This window comes from Castor canadensis, chromosome 16 (assembly GCF_047511655.1).
Source record: "Castor canadensis chromosome 16, mCasCan1.hap1v2, whole genome shotgun sequence".
NCBI lineage: Eukaryota > Metazoa > Chordata > Mammalia > Rodentia > Castoridae > Castor > Castor canadensis.
The window spans coordinates 63,888,237-63,910,264 of record NC_133401.1 but is presented as its reverse complement, the minus strand read 5'-3'; the positions used below and the strand labels follow the sequence as shown (position 1 = coordinate 63,910,264).

Below are 22,028 nucleotides of genomic sequence, written 5' to 3'. Positions count from 1 at the left end.
CTAACTCTCCTTCTCATGTGTGTTTTCTATTGTATTTTTCCACTCTTTGAATGTGTCTGTTTCCTTGTTTGTTGCTTGGGAATGCATTGTAACTCCTTGAGGGGAGAGATGATCTAGCATTTACACTATTTTCTAGGTCTCTGGAACATTGATGTAATTTAATAAGTACTCTTTTTAAAAAATTCTTTTATTTTGAAATAATTTGAGTTGCAAAAAAAATAGTGCATTACTGTACTTTTGCTCTGATTACCTCAATGACAATTTCATATACAACCACAGTACAATGATCTAAAGAAGGAATTGACATTGATATAATTCATTAATCTAGTAGATCTTAGTAACTGACTCACTCATATCCTTCCATTTGAGGGTCTATTCCAAGGACTCCACATTTTGTTTAGTTGTCATGTCTGGAGTTTCTTCTAGTCTGGGACAGTTCCCCCATCTTTCATGATCTTGACAATTTTGAAGAGTAGTGGCCATGTATTTTTTAAATGTCCTCAGTTTGTGTTTGTGGATATTTTTTATGAATAGATTGAAGTTATAGATTTTTTTTGGGCAGCACACTCCAGAAGTGACCTGTGTTCTTAGAGTGTGGAACCAGGAGGGCATTTATGGTTGTTCTGGTATCACTAACTTTGATCACTTAGTTAAGGTGAGGTCTTCCATTTCCCTCCATTGTAAAGCTATTTTTCTTCTTGCAATTAATAAATATAGTGTGAGGAAATATGTTGAGTCTATGCAAATATTCTCTTTCTTGTTGTATCTGGCTTCCTAATATTGGCACCCACTGACTGTTGTTTGGCAAGTGGTGATCTTCAAATCCCATCATTCCGAGTGCCTCTTTTTTAATTGACTAGAATTCTAATGTAAGGAAGAGCTGCCCCTTCTCCCCATTTATTTACTTAATTGATTATTTACTTATATCAGCATGGACTCGTGAACATTTATTTCATTCTATAGGTTGTAACCCATTGCTATTATTTTTTATTTTGTTTCTCAAATTGTTCCAGGTTTGACTATTGAAAGTGCATTCAAGTTGAACACTTTGGTGTTCTTTAGCTGATAGTGCATCAGTCTGATCTCTTGCCTGTCACCACATGGCCATCTTCTCTGTATGTTGCCTCTTTTCTTTGTCCTATAAGGACATCAATCATTGGCTTTAGGACTGCACTTGTGATTGCTTTTGGGATCTACCAGGATAATCACCCACTCTCCAAGTCCTTCATTTAATAGCATTGACGGAGTTCCTTTCGCCATCTAAGGTGATGGTCACAGATTCCAGATATTAGGACCTGGATCTCTCTGGGAGACACTATCAGTCTACCACAGGTAATATGTGCTTTTCAAAACGAAGTGGATTTAATCCCTATAGGTTTATTTCAACTCTCCTTTCTCCAGTGTACAAAGGGCAGGGATGAGGCCCTGGTCTTATCCTTAATTTCCAAGGTTCTTCCCTGTGTAAAATTCCTGGCCTCATTTTAGTTTTCCCTGGATCATCTGGCATGGTCGGCGAATGACTGCTTCTAAAACGCACTTCACTATCTTTCAAGGTGCTCATTCAGCACTGCCTTGGGGCCGAACTGTGAGGTCCTGTGGTCTGCCCCAGGAGTGGCAAAGTGCTGACGATGGAAGTGGTAGTCAGGACATCACTCCCGCTGGTCCCTTTGGCAATCATCATGAGTCACGCACAGATGGAAAGCCGAGGGGAAACTTTTCCATCCTGCAGCCTACTAGCCTGAGTTTCCTTATTATTAGAACTGTCAACTTGTGACAAGTCCAGATCCCTGGCACCAGAAGTTGTGAATGACCAGGAAATACTGCATGGGGCCCTATATATGATTAAGGCCTCCCGATCCAACATGGTAGACACAAGTCACATGTGCTAATTAATGCTTTACGCTCATTTCACATAAAAAATTTTAAATTCTATCTTGAAATAATTATAGATTTCCAGGAAATTGCATAAATTTTTCATTACCGTAGCACAATATCCAAACCAGGAAATCAGTGTTGGTACAATATGCTTGTATAGTTCTATGCCATTTTCTCCCATGTGTATCTTGATGTAACCAGCACCTAATCAAGATGCAGAACTATCCCATAACCACAGAGATCTCCCACATGCTATCCTTTCACAGTCATACCCACCTCCTTCCACCATCCCCAACCCCAACCCCAACCCCAACCACTAATCTATTCTCCATCTCCATAATCTTGTCATTTCGAGAATGTTATATAAATGGATTCACATGCATTTAAGGTTTAATTCATTAAGAATAAAGCAAGTTAAAAAGTCAGCTCCTCAGTCATGGCAACCACATTTCCAGTGCTTTCAGTAGTCACATTTGGCTGGTGATCACTATATTGGACAGCACAGAAACCTGATTGTTCCATCTTGGCAAAAGTTCTGTTGGAAAGTGTTGCTTTCAGGACTAAGAAGAAAAAACAGCTGAACCATGGTTTATGAATACTTATTCACAGGCTGAATAACCTGGGCGTACCACGAAAAACAGATTCTTAAGTATATGACTTGTCTATTGTGTATAACAAACAGCCCCAAAATGTAGTGGCTTAAGACACAAACCTTCTTTATTATCTCACATAATTTGTGTAGGTCAGGAGTTGACGAGTGACTCAGGGTCTGTCATGAGCTGCAGTAGAGATGTTGGTCAAGGGTAGGACTTGGAGGGCTGGAGACAGCCCCCTCAATATGGCTGACGAGTTGGTGCTGGCTGATAGGATGGTCACCCATCTCTGTTTGCCCAGGATTAGGAGGTGGCCTGGGATGTGGGTCTCTCAGTGTGAAAATTGGGACTGTCCTAGACAAACTAGAACAGTTGGTCACCCTACTGTTGGCAGGAGGCTTAGTTGCTCCCAACACAGACCTCTTTTAGGGCTGCTTGAGCAATGTGTCTTCTTACAACATGGCTGCTGTCTTCTTCCAGGTAAGTGATCCAGAAGGATGCAAGGTTCCAATGTCTTTCTGATCTGCCTGAGAATTCACATGGCATCATTTCTGTTACATTTATTTCACTAGAACAAGTTACTAAATCCTCCAGTCCATGTTTGAGGAGAAGGGAATTAGGATCTACTGCTCGAATGGAGGGCTGTCAAGGAATTCATGGACATTTAAAAAATCCTCTAGATGGACCCACACCTGAGATTCTGACAGATGGGGCAGGGCTGAGAATCTGTGCTTGACTGAGGTTGCATGATGATCCCTGATGTACAGCCACATTAGCTCACCAGGGGGCTGCCTGGCCTCCAGATCCCTTCCTGCTATGAGGTGGTGGTCATCCCAACTACTCAGGACACAGTCACAAGAGGGAAAGAGGGGAATAGGCAATTCCAGGCCAAAGAAATTAGTGAACTGAACATCCTGAAGTTCAGTTAATGTCATGGTGTCCCTTCCCATAGTACAAGTAAGCAATAATTGAAGAACCACTTAGGAAATTCTTGCCCCCATAAAGCATCGAATACTATTATAGTTAATCCACAGCAAACTCCATAGCAACATTGGAGAAAAACCTTGATACAACATACTCACAGGATGGTTGAAATGCTGGAGAAATAAATATATGGACAAGGTCTAGAAATGAGTCTATTATACAAGAAAGAACGCAGAGGATAGGAAGAGGGGAGAAGACTGGGGGTAATTAAAGAAGTACGTGTTAGTGCCAGTTATATTGCCTTTGCAATTAAAGAGACCATTCTTGCTTCAGATTTTAGCTCAACTGATCCCTATCAGAAGCTTTAGCAATCGTCTTTTTTTTTTTTTTTTTTTTTTGGTGGTGCTGGGAATGGAACCCAGGTCTTCTTGCTTGCTAAACAGACACTCTACCACTGAGTTACACTCCCCAGGTCACACTCCCCAGCCACCCCCCCTTTGTTATAGTTGGTCCCCTCTGTGTCATTCTGTCTTAGTCCCTTTTTTGTTCCCACCATTGTACTTGCCACTTTATGTTGTCTCTCCCTGTAGCCTGAGTTCTGGTAAGGGAGGCAGGGACTATTTCTTTTGTCCCCTGTGGTCTCTCCAGGACCCAGCACAGGGTCTTGTCCATGCCTGCTGCTTAGCATTGTCATTGGCAGGCCTAGGGAAGGGTGCCGGAATGCTATGGGTGAAGGAGACAGCGGAAGTCCTCACCTGTCACTTCATGGCCACTGACTCTTGACAATGCGATTAATCCACATTTCTCAATCTCATCGTTATTATTTTGGGTCTGATAATTCTCTGTGTGTGTGGGCGTGTGGGCTTCTCTGAGTGTTTTAGCAGTATCCCTGACCACTATTTAAGGGATGCTAATAGCGCCACGCCTTCTTCCCAACTTGAGACAGTCAGAAATTTCTGCAGATATTGCCAAACGCTCCGTGGAGGCCAAGGATCAAGTTACTTTACCAACTGGGTCTGAAGTTTTGCATGAAGATGTGCTCAGGCTCAGAAGCATTTCCTCAGCAGCCTCAAATTCTACATCGGTGAATGTGGGAGACTGAGGCTTGTTTTATGCAGGGAAAATTGTCATGAGAGTTTGTTATTTTTCAGAGACCTGGCAGACTTTGGGGCAACAGACTTAGAGAGTGCTGCCCGCTGGTGGTCAATTTGTGGGAGTGCATCTTTGGATGATTTGCCTGTCAGGTGGGACCCACCTGGGCTGGCTAGCAAGGGCCTCCAAGACTTGGCTAGGGAAGCCTCAAATAAGGCCAGCCAGGGTGTGCAGTAACTGGGGAAGTCAGCGGGAATGGGATATTTTCCTGTCATTTTGCTCAAATATTTAGCGATATTTAAAAAATAATCAGGCTTTTGTTTACTTTTCTCCCCCTTTTTCCTGCAGACAGTATGACCCCACTTCCTTAGAATCACTCTGACTCAGGCCTGACCCTGGAGTAGGGTCAAGGAAGGGACTGTGACCATTATGCCCAGCTTTTTGCATGGCAATGACTCTACTTGGCCAGACGGGTTATATTCCAGAGTCAACACCCTCCCCCAGGCTGGGTGTGGTGGGAAAGGCAGGAGGTTGGCATCATCAATGGCCACACCCAGACGCACAATCTCCCCCCTAGCCTTTGCCCCCTCCATCCTTCAACTTAGTAGGGCTGTACCCGCCCTGAAGTTACATAGCCAGAAACATGGCCTCCACCTCTGAATTCCACTACTTCCACTTCCTGAAAGGTGAATTCTTCCCAACCCACTTCTACCCTCACCTTGATTTGAGCCACTCTCATCCCAGTCCCAGGCCAGTGCAATGGTTCATCTGAACCATTCTCCTGTCCTTTGTGGTGTTGACTGTGGTTGTGCAGTCAGCTTGGAGGTTGGCCAAGGCCACCTTCTAGATGGCTTCCCTCAGGTGTCTGGAAGCTCATCTGTTTGGGTAGGGGTGGAGTGGGGAGGCAACTGGGCCTCTCTCTCTGCAGGAAGGTAGTTGGACTTGTTATGTGGGGGGCCTCAGGACTATAAGAGCATCTAGGCCTGTGGCAGTGTCCCTTTGACCATATTCTGTTGGTCAGAGAAAGCCCCAGGATACCCTGTGTGATGAGTAGTTGAGAAAAGTTGGCCACCATCTTTGCAGACAGCCCACTACACCCTCCTCCCTCAAGTTCCATCAGTGCCACCCCATTAAATGTTCACTTCATTAAATTTCTCGCTCACTTCCTTGCTTGTACTGAGTAGACACCTCCTTGCTCTACCCTCACCCTTTCTTAATTTCCTACATGGTATTTATTGGCACTTGCCATCAGATTTCATATGTATTTGCCAACTGTCGATCTTGCCCACCAGACTGTATGTGTCAACAGGAAAGAAGCCATGTCTGTTTTGTTCACTGCTGTGCCTTGAATGGAGTGCTTGGTCCACAGTGAAACTTTAGGAAGGAATGAATAGTCCCTTGATGACTATTCATAGAAACAGTGTCTGTTTCTATCTGTTATTCTATTCCATCCCTGGTTCTGAGTTCCGGGAAATAGTAACCTGCAGTGAATACTGGGTCCAGACCTTGAAGAAGATGCTGTGAGATGGTTTGAACGCTCCCTCCAAAATTCACATTGAAATTTAATTGCCACCATGACAGTAGTGACAAATGGGACCTTTAAGAAGTGATTAGGCCAGGTGCCAGTAGCTCATGCCTGTAATCCTAGCTACTCAGGAGGCAGAGATCAGGAGGATCGCCTAGGAAAATAGTTCCGTGAGACCCTATCTTGAAAAACCCCTTTACAAAAATAGGGCTGGTGGAGTGGCTCAAGGTGAAGGCCCTGAGTTCAAGCCCCAGTGATTAGGTCATAAGGGCTCTGTTCTCATGAATGGATCAATGTCATGTATCAGGAATGATTTTGCCCCTCTTTCTCTCTCTTTGCCCTTCTGCCACATGGTGCCCTCCACCATGGGCTGACGTAGCATGAAGGCCCCCTGGCAGATGTTGGTGTCTTGGTATTGGACTTCCCAGCCTCCAGAATTGTGAGCCAGTACATTTTTGTTCATTACAACTGTCCACAGACCACCACTGTGACAGCAGTAAAAAATGGATTAAGTTATGGGTCTAAATAAAAATGTCCTGAATTGAAAAACATACAAACAAACCAGGGCTGGTGGAGTGACTCAAGTGGTAGAGTACCTACCTAGCAAGTGTTAGGCCTGGAGTTCAAACCCTAGTACTGGGAAAACAAAACAAAAGGAGCTGGGGTTTAGGGTAGTCCCACCCTAAACTTCTTTCCTTTGTTTAAGATCACAGCTTTTCTCTGAACCTGCTGCTGCAGGATCACTGGAGGTGCTTGGGAAAAATGAAGATGCCTCCTGCACCTCACAAGTGTGAATGGAGAACCTGGAGGGCTGAGACCCCCACATGTAGGCTCTCCAACCTCCTGCTTGAAAATCTTCATCTTGGAATTGGAGAACATCATTCTGAGTGAGGTTAGCCTGGCTCAAAAGACCAAAAATCGTATGTTCTCCCTCATATGTGGACATTAGATCAAGGGCAAACACAACAAGGGGATTGGACTTTAATCACATGATAAAAGCGAGAGCACACAAGGGAGGGGTGAGGATAGGTAAGACACCTAAAAAACTAGCTAGCATTTGTTGCCCTTAATGCAGAGAAACTAAAGCAGATACCTTAAAGCAACTGAAGCCAATAGGAAAAGGGGACCAGGAACTAGAGAAAAGGTTAGATCAAAAAGAATTAACCTAGAAGGTAACACCCACGCACAGGAAATCAATGTGAGTCAATGCCCTGTATAGCTATCCTTATCTCAACCAGCAAAACCCCTTGTTCCTTCCTATTATTGCTTATACTCTCTCTACAACAAAATTAGAGATAAGGGCAAAATAGTTTCTGCTGGGTATTGAGGGGGGGAGCGGGAGGGGGTGGAGTGGGTGGTAAAGGAGGGGGTGGGGGCAGGGGGGAGAAATGACCCAAGCCTTGTATGCACATATGAATAATAAAAGAAAAATGAAAAAAAAAAAGTCAACATCAGAAAAAAAAAAAAAAAAAAAAAAAGAAAATCTTCATCTTTTCATTGCTCTGTTCCAAGCTGGGATTTCCTCAGACCAGTTTTTCATTTAGGACACTTTGTGTATCTTAAGACCTTGGTGACTTCATTTATTTCCCCAGAAGGCTTTGGAAACAAGCAACCTGCTCCATAATGCCTGGAAAGTGAGGTCTATCTGCTTCCCTTTGAGGCTCCTGGGGAGCTCATGATTGGTCCCCTGGGGCTGGGCAGGATCACACTGAAGCCACACAGGGTAGGGCAGAAGCAAAACCAATGTCTCTCCTTCTTTAGATTTACTGCATATGGAATCGTGAAGTTTGAGTTTGGGGCTTTGTGTGTGGAGAGCATGGGGTGGGGTCTTTGAAAAAGGGGCAGCTTCTGGCAAAATCAAGGGGAAGCAAGTATTTCCCCATCGGCAGTGAGGAGGGGCTGGGGGACTGTGGGAGGACCAGGCCTCCTCTTATGTAAGAGTCACAGAACAACTTGTTTTGTAACCTCAGGGCAGTGGAGCTGCTAAGTTTAGATTTGAACCTGAAACTTTCAAACTTAGAGAGACAGCTGAGGCTGCCAGCTCTGGCAGGAAGAGCTGTGTCTGGGGTTCTGTAGTCCCTGCCCAGGCAGTTGGAAGATGGTGGGGTTAGAGCATTTCCAGGAAAAATTCTGGTGGTTATCCCTCCTGCAGCAGGAAAGGCCAGAGTATGACAGGGGAGCATGAGAGGATGGTGTGGGGACAAAGTAGGGGCACTTGGGACTCCGTGGCCAACTTGACTGCTAATTTGTTATCTGTCTACCTGTCACTTCAGAGCATCAGAAAGTCCTCCCCTCCAGCTAGGATACAGTGAGAGACATTGGAGGAAAGGCTGGTGAGACAGCAAGCTGTCCCCAACTCCTGGAAGTGGCAAGGTCTTCCCCAGGGCAGGTGCCTGATCTGACATCAGACTTCAGTCAGCCAACCAGGAGAAAACGGAGGTCAGGCCTCCTTGATCAGAGTTTGTGCACATGTGTGTTGTGTGTGTGTGCACGGGTGTGTATGTGTGCACGTGTGTTGTGTGCGCACATGTGTGTGTGTGCACGGGTGTGTACGTGTACACATGGGTGTGGCAGCTAAGGGCAGTACAAGGTTAGAGGGAATGCAGTCCACAGACCCTGTCATCACTGACACCAGCAGGCAAGTTAAGGAACAGATCATAAAACTACTCTCAGTGCTTACATCAATTGCAAATCTGAGGATCCCTGAGGCCCCCCTTACATTTGCTAATTCACTAGAGGATGCACAGAACTCATTGAGATCTCTGTTATCCTCACAGTCACAGATTATTCCAGAGAAAGGTGAAGTCATTCAAGGGAGGAGATGGTGGGCAGAGTCTGGGAAGGTCCCCAACAGAGCTGCCAGCTGTCTTCTCCCAATGGGGTCACAGCTGGAATCCATTCCTCACACACAGGGAATATTGCCAACCAGGGAAGCCCCCTCACCCAGCCTTGGTACCTAGAGTTTGTACTGGGGCTCCACAGTTAGCTGCCTGTGTGGCTGTCATCTGTCTCTAGACCTTCCAAGGTCCAGCTGATATGCCTTGCTCAAAGCCCACACCCTAAATCACATTGCTAGTTTATCCGGTATGGCCAGTCCCCACCCTAAATCACACTGTTAGTTTATCTGGTGTGGCCAGCTCCTGCCCCGAATAATAACACTTCTATCTGGCACAGCACTGCAAGGAAGAGAGATTACCTTCCAGAAGCTGAGGGCAAAGGCTAGACCTCTGCTGGGCAAGGTCAAATTCTTTACAGCACAGGCAGATTAAACAGCCCTCAGCTCACACAGGGTTGCCAGTCCATTCTTCCAGGAGGATTGACAATCCACAGGGCACCATTCCCATCTGTCTCCCAAGGTGACAGACTTGATGGAGGGGAGGGCAGCCACCTCAGATCAGCCATCTGCTTTCATGTTGAGGGTCACTTATCTAGTCACTGTATGCTGAACACCTGCTGCATGACAGAACTCTGGGAAAGACACAGGGTAGACAGTGCCCTCATGCAGCACTAGATCGGGTGGGATATTAAACCATCAGGAGCAAACCCACGACTGCATATTAGAAGATGTGCTATAAGGGAAACAAAGGGTTCAGCTAAGAATAAAGACAGAGGGGGGAAAAGAACTTGCCTTTGATTTGGAGGTAGAGAAGATAGCTTTGAAAAGGTCCTATTTAAGCTGAGAATGAAAAGGTAGCAGCTGGTGCAGAAGTCCATGTCCTCTGGCAGAAGGGTGCAGAGGCCTTGGCTACCAGTTGATATGCCCATACAGAACATGAAAGAAGAAACAGCCCCTTCCTTGTGGCTGACATGGAAGAGTCAGAACCCAAGGCTTCATGCACGGTGAGTGAAGTGCATAACTCCAGCCCCACACAGTCCTGTGCCTATACGGTGTGCAAAGCCACACACCTTACATGGCAAGCTTAGACAGCCAGTGCCTGAAATCTAGCACCACTGACCATCAATACCAGGCTGGCACCAAGGTATCTGAATTCCATCTGACCTTGTTCACATTTTAAATACTAAAAAACAAAGTTGCACCTGTTAGCAGAGGCCATGGTGCCAAGAAACTGGGGAATTGTTTAAATCCCAGCTATTTAGGTAGTGAATGCAAAACAAGGGATAAAGGCAGGTCCATTTTTGTTTCCAGAGCAAACTACATGTGTCTACTCACTAGTGCGTCCTGGAGAAGATTTCATGTCCCTTCAATAAAATGAGATTTCAGCCAATGACCATCCCTCCCCACTTTTTCCTTCCTTTCTCAGGATCCAGAACATGCCTAGCAAAGGAGAAAACATTAGCTTCTTCCCAACTCAGAGGTCTCTGCTAGGAATCCAGCCCTAGTCAATTCTACTTTCCACACTCATGCCATCTTCAAGAACCTCACAGCTCCCAAGTGCCTGTGGTTCACGCCTGTAATCCTAGTTACTCAGGAGGATAGAATTTTGAAGCCAGTGTGGGCAAATAGTTCTCGAGACCCTATCTCGAAAATACCCATCACAAAAAGGGCTGGTGGAGTGGCTCAAGGTGTAGGCCCTGAGTTCAAGCCCCAGTACTGCAAAAAAAAAAAAAAAAAAAAAAAAAGAAAGAAAGAAAGAAAGAAAGAAAAAAGAAAAGAACCTCACAGTTGCCAGCTGCCAGTGGCTCATCCCTGTAATCCTAGCTACTCAGGAGGCAGAAATCAGAAAGATCATGGTTTGAAGCCAGTCCAGGGAAAAAAGTTCACTAGACCCTATCTCAAGAAAAATTACAAAAAGGGGTTGGTGGAGTGGCTCAAGTTGTAAGAGTGCTTGCCTAGCAAGCGTGAGGCCCTGGGTTCAAACCCCAGTGCCAGGAAAAATAAATAAATAAATAAATAAATAACCTCACAGCGACCAGAGCTGGCCACCCAGTAATTGGAATGCTTGAATTCCAAATCACAGTGGATTTCATACATCAAGAGCTTCCAATCAAAAAAAAAAGAGCCTCCACTAGTTTTATGATTGACTGTAATACACTTAGCACTATATTTAAGAAGTGCGAAGTAGAGAAAAGAAAACAGTCATAACTTTGCTGTTTGTCCTAGCCCATTTGGGCTGCTACAGCAAATGTCACAGGGTGAGAGACTTCAAAGCAACAGAAATTTATTGCTCACAGTTCTTGAGTTTCTGAACAGTTCAAGCTCAAGGTTTCCCAGAGTCAGGGTCTGGTGAGGACCTGCTTTCTGGTTCATAGACAGTGCTTTCTATGGTGAAAGTGCCTCACCTCACATGGAAGGGGCTGGCTAACTCTAGTTTTAAATTTATTATTATTATTTTGTGGTAGTGGGGATTGAATTACTTGAGCTACATCCTCAGCTCCAGGGTCTCTTTTTTAAGGACACTTATCCCATTTGGCAGTTTTCTTGTAAGATCCACACTCTCTGCTATTTTAAGTATACAATACAGTATTGTTAGCCTCACGACCTACCTGCCTCCCAAAGGCCCACCTCCTACTGCCATCACTTTAGGGACCAGGATTTCCACATATGAATTTGGGGGTAGGGGGAAACCACACACATTTGGATCACAGCTCTGTTCTAATAAGTCATTCATTGAACTAACTCACTTGTGCATTCATTTCTTATGGTTGTTGTAACAAAGTACCACAGGTTTAGTGCCTTCCAATTCACATTTATTTCACAGTTCTGGAGGTCAGAAGTTCAAAGTCAGTCTCACTGGGCTAAAGTTAAGGGGCTAAATCCTTCTGGGGGTTTTGAGGGACCAATTCCTTGTCTTGTCTTTTCATTTCTATAGGCTGCCCTGCATTCCTTGGCTAGTGGCCCCTTCTTCCATCTTCAAAGCCAATAGTGTAGTATCTTCTGGTCTTCTTCTTTCTCACCTCTTTATTTATTTATTTATTTATTTATTTATTTAAGAGACAAAGTCTCCCAGGCTGGCCCCAAATTCCTGATCTGTCCCAGCCTCCCAAGTAGCTGGGACTATAGGTATGTACCACTGGGTGTGGCTCTTATAAAGATTCTTCTCATCACATTGAATCCACTTGGATCATCCAAGATAAATCACCCCATGTCATGATCCTCACTATGTATGTGGCCACACTTCTGTGTGGAAACGAAAATACTCATATGTCATAGAAGATTGTACAATGATGAGAAGGAAGGGAACACAGAGAGGTGCTAGTGAGGTACAAAGGTTCAGTTATGCAGGATAAATGAGCTCTGGAGATCTACTATGCAGAAGGTTAGCCTATGGCTAACAAGACTGTATCGTATACTTAAGTTAGCAGACAGCGTGGGTCTTATCTTAAGAGTTCTTACAAGAAAACCTTGGGAGGTGACAGATATCTTTCAGACCTTGTTGGTGGTGATGGTTTCCAAATGTTTACTGCTGGAATATTGAGAAACACTGGAACAATGCAAACATGGCTACTTCTGATAAAGGAGCCAGAGAAAAACAACACATATGTCTGGCTGCCCAGCCCCAATGACACCTTCCCCTACTCCCCCTTCGCAGTCATTTTTCTAATGCCCATCCCCCTTCAACCTCCCTTTTTTCACCACAGGGGCCTTAAAATCCCCAGCCTGTAAGAGAGGCATGCTTCGCTCCTCTCAGAGTGTTACTCTGATGGCGAGGGTCCCTCTCAGGTCTCCTCTCCCTAATAAAGACCTGCTGCTTGTAGAGGTTGCAGATTCTTTCTCAGTCCCTCTCTCGCTCTCTCTCTTGCTTCTTCGTTTTCCTTTCATTCACTTATCTCCAAACTCATTGACATGTATATACTAAATTTGTACAGTTTTTAATATGTTTTTGGTTTTTGCAGTACTGGGGTTTACAAACAGGACCTCATGATAGCTAGGACATGACTTGAGCCATGTCCCCCAGCCTTTTTTGTTTCACTTACTTTCCAGTAGGATCTCATTTTTCCTGGGGCTGGCCTGGACTGAGATCCTTCTATTTTTGCCTCTCATGTAGGTGGGATGATAGGCATGCACCACCACACCCAGCTTAATAGTTGTGATGGGGGGGCTAACTTTTTGCCAAGGCTATCCTCCAACTGCGATCCTCCTGATCTCTGACACTGGAGTAGCTGGGATTACAGGTGTGAGCCACTGCTCTAAGCCTTCTAAAGTGGGTTTTAAAAAAAAAATCCTTAAAGGGCTAGAGGCTCAAGTGGTAGAGCTTCTACCTTGTAAGCGTGAAGCCCTGAGTTCAAACCCCAGTATCTCGTAAAAAAGAAAAGACAAACAAACAAAAAAGAAATCCTTAGTGTGATTGGAAATGTTAAGTTTCTTTTGTCATGTAAGGAAATCTATTGCAGGGTCTGTGGACAGGATGTGGATATCTTTGCAGGGGTGAGGGGGTGATTATTCTGCCTGCCATAGTTAGTTTGCACAGGTTTTAATGCTGCAGTTGCAGTAATGTTAAAGATATGATTGCCTTCCATCAACAATGTAACAGAATGATTTCCCACAGGAAGTTTCTATTGCAGCCTCTCCCCAAGGCTGCAAAAGGCTCCTGGAGGAGACAGGCTCCTTTGCTCAAGCTGAAAACTAGGCTGCTCTCCATTTTCCCACAGCTGGCATTCCCTATACTTACTTTATCGCTTGAACATCTGTTCCAGTAGCAGGTCAGAGTGGTAGAACTATTACATTCTGTTCAGTTGCCTTCCGGAAGGACTGTATCTGTTTATAAAGTCTTTTCCAACGAGCCTCATTTGGCTTTCTTAAATATAAATAAAGACCCTCTCTTAATGATAATTTATATCCTCATTAAAGAACATTTGGGAGGATGTAGGACAGTGGTGCGATTAGCAGGTGCAAGGCCTGGTTCAATCTTCAGCACTGAAAAAAAAAATCAAACAGAATTTGGTCAGGCATGGTGGTGCATAGTTATAATTCCAGCACTTGGGAGGCTGAGGCAGGAGGATCTTGAGTTCAAGGCCAGCCTGGGCTGTATAGTTGACTTCAAAGCCATCTTAGCTACATAGTGAGACCCTGCCTCAAAAAAAACAAGGGGTGGAGGTATAGCTCAGTGATAAAGGGCTTGCCTGGCACATTCAAGGCCCTGGGTTCTATCCCTAGCACTGCCAAAAAAAAGAAAAAAAAATTGGAAAATATAAAAAGAATCATAGAAAAAAACTCAGCTTCATAAACTGAAACACAATGCAATCATCTCATAAATACTTCATAAATTCTTAATTAATTTCTTCCAATATTTCTCTTTCTGTACATATACAAGTGTCTTAATTAAAAAAAAACACAGATGTGATGTTGGAAATTTTGGACACCGTTTTACATATAAGATGCCTCATGTCTGCAGATACATGAGAGAAGCCCTTTCTGTTGTGCTTGTCTTCAGATGGTCTCTCTCCTGTTTCCCCAATTGATGGCTACTGCCATGTCACTCAGAACCTGGAGGGTTGGCCAGGTCCTTCCCTGGGTGATGAGTGTCAGGGCAGCATCAATATTTTCCCTTTAAAAAAGTAATTTTGGGGGCTGGAGCTTGCCTTGCACGTGCAAGGCCCTGGATTTGATTTCCAGCACTGACAAAAACAAAAACAAATTTATCCAGATCTATCTTCCAAGTTTACCTTCATGGATTTTATCTTCTAGCTCTGTTACTTGGCAAAAACAGTGCTAAGAAATTACATTGAGCTGGCAGAGTGGCTCAGGTGGTAAAGTGCCTGCTTAGTAAGTGCAAGGCCCTGAGTTCAGACCCCCAGTACCACCAAAAAAATTAAAAAAATGTATATCACATTGAGGTCCAGGGGGCCATCTATCCCAGAAAAGAGAAAGGTGGGAAATGAGTTAGCCTATGTCCTTAGGAAAGTGACTTGCTTTCAAGATCTATACTAGAAATCCTATGATGGTTAAACATAACTTCCTTAAAAAGAAACATTCTTCCATGGGTAACCCATTCCAGTATTAAGAAAAAAATTCTCATCTTCCCGGATGTTTTACATTGAAGGGAGGAGGACCTGGAAGAAAATCCAATCCAAATTTGACTAAGCAAGAAGGGAATCTGTCGTTTCAGAAAGCTGGAAAGCACAGGGCTCAGGCATGCCAAGATCCAGAAGTGTGATACCAACAGACTGCGTCTCTGCCTCTCTCTTAAGCGCTACCTTTATTTTTAGTGGAAGCTCATTGCAAAACTCTTCTTGGAATCGCTGATTTCTCCCTGTGTCTAAGTGACTGCAGTTCTCCTGGCTCAGGCTAGGTCACTGTCCAGCCAGCTCCACCAAAGCTTGTGGACTGAGAGAAGGTAAAGCAGGGTCACTCACCAAAAGAAAAACGGCTTGGACTGACCTGTCTCTGCAAACCTCCCTGTCCCACCCGGCAAAACTCAAGAGTCCTCCTCAGGGCTCATTTGAGCTGGGTCAAGCTCAGGCTGGGTTACTTGAAATGGCACAGGGAAACCCCAAAACAGGAAGACTGGGGTCACTCAGGAAACGGGTCCAGACCCACCCTCTCGTGGAACTGTTTCCCCCCTCTGCTCTGTGCAATGCCCTCCTTGGCTTTTCAAGGGCAACAGGGCTGCCAGCCTCAGGATTTACCTGAGGAACCTGAAAGCTCCAAGACTTTTTCTTCTGCCTCACTGGGACTTTGCGGTTCTTTCTTCAAATTTTCAAAGGAGGACCTGATTGGCCGGTTTAGGTGCGGTGCCCACGCCCAGCCAAATCAGTTGGGGGAGTCCCGGTGGAGGCAGGGCCGAGAGTAAATCTGATACAAAATGTTGCTTATTCTTGCTTCTCCCTCAGGGTTGTGGTGAGGAGGGGTCCATGAGTCACCTTTCCGGAGCAGTTAAGATTCCAACCCAAGGACTTCCAAGGCCCATCCGTTCTGATTTTCTCTGTTATTCAGTGCTTGCCCTTAACAGCCTCACTCTGAAGTTGAGGCTCTGAGAAACCAGACTTTTTGTGCAGGGTCACATAGCCAGTAAATGACTCAGATTGATTAATACGCAAGTGACACCCCGGGCAGTTGGGGAAGGGGTCCATGGGTAGATGAGGCCGGGGGAACTCTCTAGATTGAGAATCCTGAAAGGGAGATTGTGCTGGTGCTGGAGGGATGGGAGAACCTTGGACATTTGTTCACTGACCCAGGGACAAGTGTAAGATTCCTGGAGTCCGGTCTTGCGTGTTCTGCCCTGTCTCCCTGAGGTCTTGTTCTCCGAAACTCTTTCATGGGTGACTCAGCAGCTTTCCCTGTCCGCTTATCTCTGGGAGTTAAGTTTGTGCCTTAGTGTGCCAGGTTGGGAAGCTGGGAGTCCCTAGTCAGAACTGGGGCACGCAGGGGGCCTGGAGCATCTATTCCGTGCTCCCCAGGGGTGCTGGGAACGAACCCAAGGCCTTGTGCTAAGCAAGTGCTCTGCCACTGATCTACATTCCCAGTCTCCAGTCAGGACTCAAGGGTTTTTCCTATTTTTAGTCAGATCTGAGCACATCCCCTAAACACAGAGCCTAGGGCATCCTGCATGCACCCTCCCCTTTACTTAAATTTCCTTCTTAGCACTCTGCCCGCCTTGGAACACCATTTCTAACCGAGTGGCCTCTTGCTGGCTCCTTTGTCCACCAGCCTGCCATGATTGCCTCCTCCCATCTGCCTACTGCTTGTCACAGCCCGCTGTGAGAGAAGGTCCTGATTCGGTAACCTGACGCCTCCTCCATAAGTCCTAAACGGCTAGTCTTCTAGAACTTAGTAGAAAGCAATAGGTGTATAGCTTTCATCCTTCCACTGATGCGCTAATTCTCGAAGCCTGCTTTGGGACGGGCCTGACATGGGCCGCTGAGTGGTGAACGGAATCAGCCGCAAAGGCTTACCCCCCGGGTCCCAGAGATGCTCCCGGCTGGCCTGGGGAACCTGCGTGAACCCCTCCCGCAGTGAGACCCAGCAGGGGTCTGGCGAAACTCAACTCAAATTGCTTTTACTTCTCAAAAATGCTCGGAAAATGGCTGCTAGTAGCTACGCTACAAGGGAAAAATCCTATGCTAATTTGCAGCGCAAATTCGGCGCACAGCGGAGTTTTCTCTGCTATTCCCAAGCAGACGCGCGTGGGCGGTTCGGAGGAACTCTTGTGTCGCCACGCTGCCCGAAACTGCTTGGTCTGAGGCGCTCAGTGGCCCCGCAGGAGCTCAAAGCCTGATGGATCACCGAACACCCCGCGCGGGCTTTGCTAGGGGAGCCCCGAGGCCACCTCATCCATCCAGGCTCAGGTCTGGTCCGGCGCCAGCCGCCACATCAATTCCGGGTACGGGGTGTCGCGTAGCCTTGAGGCGCAATAGGAATTCTGGGAATCCCTTGCCTCTATTAGCGTGGGATCCCCCACGCCACCGCCCAGTCAACCGGAAGGCCCCCTCCCCCTTTCCCAAGTGCTTCCATCAGGCCGGAGGTTCCAGCAATAACCCGCGTGTCCCCACGCACGAACACACCAAGCGCAAGCCAGTTCCACGCCTCCGCGTCGCCCGGTGCCCGGACGCACGCAGGCTCTTACGCGCGCCCGCACACGCCTGGAGGATTGCGCATCTGCTGCGGACACTGAGTGCTCAAAAGAGTGAGAGCGCGGCTAGCGGGTGGCAAGGAGACAAGGGCCGGTGCCGGAGGTCTCCAGGGCGGAGTCTGGGGCGGAGCTCGCCCGCCCGGCGCGCAGGGAAAGGGAGGGTCCGCGCCGCCGCCGTCCGCGCCGCCCCGCCCTCGGCCCGCTGCTCGCTCGGCTCTGTTCCTCCCGGCCGCAGCCCCCGCCGTAGCCGCCGCTGCTCCCGCCACCACCGCCTCCGAGGTAGGCGCAGCGGAAAAGGGCCCGGCCACTGTCTGCGCCCCGGGCCGCCGGCCGGGCCCCTGGGGAGTTGTGAGGGTGGCGATGGAGGGGGGGACGGGCGAGGGAGAATGGTCTAGGGGCCCGGCCCCGGGTGGGAGCAGTGGCGGCTGGCGCGGGCCTGGCCGGTCAGCCGCGGGCAAAGAAGGCCTACGGGCGGGCGCCCGGGCGGCGGATCGTGAGAATGAGTGTCTGGGGTGCCTGCAGTGGGGAGCGAGAGGCCGTCCGGACCTGCGGGCGGAAGGCCACGGGCCGCCGCGTGGAGGCCCATCCGGCCGCGGGTCTAGGTGACCTTCCCTGGCGCCATCCTCTGGTCTTCGATCCTGTTCTCTCGGGCCGGGTGAGACTCACGCTTGCCCTCCCGGGCCCGCAGGCCTGTGCTGGCCAAGCTGAATCCGCCGGGATGAGCTTCTGATTGCTGTGCCCCAGAGTTCCCGGCCCTACATGCCCTGGCCGGCCCACGCCGGGAGAAGCTGGCGCCCTGCACCTCCATCGCGTGCCAGCGCCTTCCCGGGCGGAACGAGCTGCTGCTGAGAGTCGACTTAGGCCGCAGGGGCCGGGACTAGGGTCTTGGTAGGAGGTTTGGCCTCAGAAAAGGAGACCCCACCGGGAGCGATGCGGCCTTCTTGGCCCTAGGAGGGATCCCTGCTCATTGAATCGCCAAATGGGACTGTACATTCAGGAAACTGGTTCAGAGCCTGACATCGAGGCCCACAGCTCCAGTGATTTGTCCAAGGTCACACTGCTAGGAAGATATCAGACCTCATTTTTCTCATCTGTAGAATGTGAGCAATAATCATACTTCTCTTTCCTTGGGTTTTGGGGCAGAATAAAATGAGTCGATTGTCAGGCAGCCTTCAGAGCAGGGCCTGTTACGCACAAGGCCTCCATAGAAACCTTTGCGCTTACCTTGAAGCTTCTGGGGAGGATTGAGCCCATCCCCCGCAGCCCATTTTGTAACACGTGGTGTACTGGAAGAGATTCAATAAATGTAGGTCCTGTCATTTTTAATAGCATTATTGCTAGATTATTAACAAGCATTTGTGTATCAGGTGGTTTTCAGGATAATTCATGAAAATTCCTGTCAGTTTACAAATTGACAAGGTCAGGGTGGAGAACTGAGTTTGTGCAGACCTTGAGTGAGGAGAAGAGCTGGAATGAGTCTTCTACCTGAAGCCCCCATCCTCTTAGCTAGCCTCTCTTCCCCAGAGGAGATAGAGAAAGGGCTCCCTCTTTGCCTAATGTTATGATGGTGACAAGGCCAGGGCAGACTACCCAGGGCCTGCGCTCTTGCTCTCCACCCCAGCTCTGGACTCACTGAGCTCTTAGAGGCTTGGACTTAAGCCCTGACAGCCTTGTCTTCAGGTCTGGGATGGGGCTCTGTGGCACACAGTAGGTGCTTGAGAATGTTCTGTGGAGGTAAATGCACTCTAACCACCCTTATTGACAGGTTTAGTTTTACTCTTCTAGCAGGTGACACATAGTAGGTTCACTTTTAAGTAGCTGTGGGATTATTGTATAAGCATTTGTAGGAACTGCAGACCCAGACAGTCTCTTGATCCTCGACATCCTTTTGAGGACACAAACATCTCGCTCACTCCCAGAAAGTAGCATTGCCTAGCAGAGGATCACAAGTATTTAAAGAAGTATAATGGTATGTATTGCTCTAGAGCCCTGAGAGCAAAGGTCAGTTACTTTCTGACTTGAAATAACTGTTTTAGACACAAAATCTTCATTCCATGACTTCCTGAGCCTTGTGGAAAACTTGTTGAGCTGGTGTTACTGGGCTTGAAGGTGGGGTGAAATGGGTGAAAGGATATTGGATCTGGTGTCCTTTCCTCTGATGGTGGGTGTGTCGGTAGCTTCTGCTAGAGTTGTGCTGAATAAAGTGCCTGGCCCTGGGGAGTGGGTGCTCACAGCTGATTTCTTCGTTTTATTTCTGCTGTTCTAGAATAGGGCTTTAGGTGGGGACTGTTTGTAACTGGGGCTCAGGGGGACCAGACATGAGGAGGTGCCTATGGGCCTTACCTTGCTGGACGCTAGGCAGGTGTAGACTCTGAACTCCAAGCAGGTGGTGATAAGTGGCCTCACCCCTACCTTTACCAGTAAGATGCTTGTGAGGCACTGGAGTCCCCACAGTGGGACATCTTTAGGCCAAGAACTACCCAAGTGAGTTTATAGCCCTGTGGTAGCCACCAAGAAGAGGCAACCAGTGGGATTCTCACTAGGCCTAGCCACATTCCTCCATTTTACTTCTTACTCACAGGGGAGCTAAGTTCCTTACCCAGAACAGGGGTGGAAAGGCCCTAGAGAACACAACATGACATGAACCAGAGGGTCTGGTACAGGTTAAGTCACCTTCCTGTGCTTCACTTTTTCCTCGGTACAAGTGTGATAGTTATCTTCACAGTCATCGTTCACCATCCTGGGATCTCTGTACATGTTCTGTGACGTTGTGATGTATTCTCTGTGCTTGGACACAGAGGTGAGGTGTCACAGGTGGGGGTGTGGAATTGGGACTTGGGCCCTGTGCTCTCACACTGCAGTCACTGCTCCTTTTCAAGGAGCTAATAGACATGAACACTTTTGAAAAGTAGAAACTGCTGTTCAGATGAGATGCACCAATTCTTTCATACTGATCAGAGTGAGCCTGGGGTGATGGTGTTGGCCATTCGGCAGTGGCAGTGCTCAGTGGAGAAACTCCTGATGGCAGAGAGGAGAGAGGACAGTCGTGCTGAGTGTGTATTAGAAGGGTCAGTTTTCCCTTGAGATGAAGTGGGAGGCATTCTTCCAGGTCCTGGCTGGACAGTACAGACAAACAATACCTCTTTATGAACAGGGACGACTCTGGACCCTGTGGTTCAGGATGACCTTTGCAATGTGCTCAGCAGCTATTATTATAATAAGAAATATGCAAAATGAGGGCTGGGTAGTGTAGCTCTGTGGTAGAGCACTTGCCTAATGTTGGTGAAGCCTTGGGTTTGATCCTTAGCACTATAAACCAAACAAAACAAAAATAAAAACACAAGATGAAAATAAAAATAAAGATACAAGATGAAAGCCGAAATAAAATACTAGTTAGGTCTGCACACTGGCTGTGTACTAGCCATGGTACCAACGGCTTTACATTGAGGGATGAATGCAGTCCTCAAGGAAACTGAGCCAGGTGCTCTGTCCCCATGTTAGAGCTGAAGGAAAATGAGGTGCAGACAGAATGCGACTTGTCTTAAGTCAACACCCTAGAAAGTGGTGGAGTAGAATTGGGATTTGGTCTTCTTGACTCCTGCTACCCACCAAGTGCTGACTGTGTTAACTCCAGGGGACCAAGCCAGGCAGTGAGGCTCCAGGGAACAGGGGGTCAGGAAGGAGCCTTATTGTGCCTGGACCCTAGACCCTGGCATGTTGGCTGCCAGCCCAGGGCTTCTCCCATTGCTGGTAGGTGGGTAGGCAGGCTGCCCTGAGTCAGCTACATTCTCCTGAGTCTTGTGGAAGGCCAAGCTGGTGGTGGTGGCCCAGCTTCCAGGTTGTTTTAAAATAGAAGCAACGCCTGGAAAGCCAGGCTGCCCCCTGTGAGACTGTTGTGGAAGGCGAAGGCAGGGTAGCTGCAGTGGGAACACAAAACTGCCACCAGCACAGCCATTGGCTGTGCCAGCATCTGGAGCTAGGGACTGTTCCCTGGGCTGCCTCTGCCCAGGGAGAAAGTGCTGCTGTGTGTGTGTTTTGGGAGGCTTCTGAGTGCCTTTACCCCTGCGTGCTGGCTTTCAGAGCTGGGCTTGTCTCACGCTGGAAAGTTGTTTTTCCTGGTCCCAGGGTTAGGGCAGTTGCTTTTGCTCTAATCTGTCTAACCCCAACTAGTCTGATGCCCCTTCTAAAAGATGGCCCACTTCTCTGGCTAACCATTCAGAATGGTTTTGGACAAACATCAGAGCCAAAGGTTTTCCCACAATTCTCTCTTCCTGAGGGGATCCCTAGGATGACTTTTTCATAATATCCAAGAGTTTAATGAGGGGGTCATTTGCAAAGATGTGGACAGGGCATAGGGTACATTACAAGGGGTGTGACCCTGGGTGTGTTGATACCCTGAGGGCTATGGGGGGCAGTTAGGGAAACCGAGAGAGAGCTGAAGCTTGGCAGGAGCTGGAGGGCTTGGGTAGAAAAAAGTAGCTGCTGCCTGCCTGGAGGCCTGGCAGGAAAGGAGCCTGGGGGATGAGTGCCCATTCTTCCCTGCACACC

At 47.6% G+C, this 22,028-nt stretch overlaps 1 protein-coding gene and 1 long non-coding RNA gene across 5 annotated transcripts in view; one reads left to right on the top strand and one right to left on the bottom strand.

Annotated features, from left to right (window-relative positions):
- Window positions 1–2,216: 2,216 nt before the first annotated feature.
- On the bottom strand, window positions 2,217–16,998 carry LOC141417872 (uncharacterized). The gene is made up of 3 exons (XR_012442519.1): window positions 15,538–16,998; window positions 13,581–13,825; window positions 2,217–2,995 (listed from the first exon to the last, which is right to left on the bottom strand). It is a non-coding gene; the product is annotated as an uncharacterized lncRNA (long non-coding RNA).
- Vdac1 (voltage dependent anion channel 1) overlaps window positions 16,997–22,028 on the top strand; it is a 28,215-nt gene continuing 23,183 nt past the window's right edge. Inside the window, exon 1 of one of the 4 annotated variants that reach the window (XM_074057293.1) lies at window positions 16,997–17,759. In XM_074057293.1, coding sequence (XP_073913394.1) covers window positions 17,126–17,759 — 634 coding nt within the window. In that variant the 5' untranslated portion in view covers window positions 16,997–17,125. Of the gene's footprint in view, window positions 17,760–18,560; window positions 18,581–22,028 lie in introns of those variants that run through there. The other 3 variants (XM_020181277.2, XM_074057291.1, XM_074057292.1) reach the window with 3 other exon arrangements.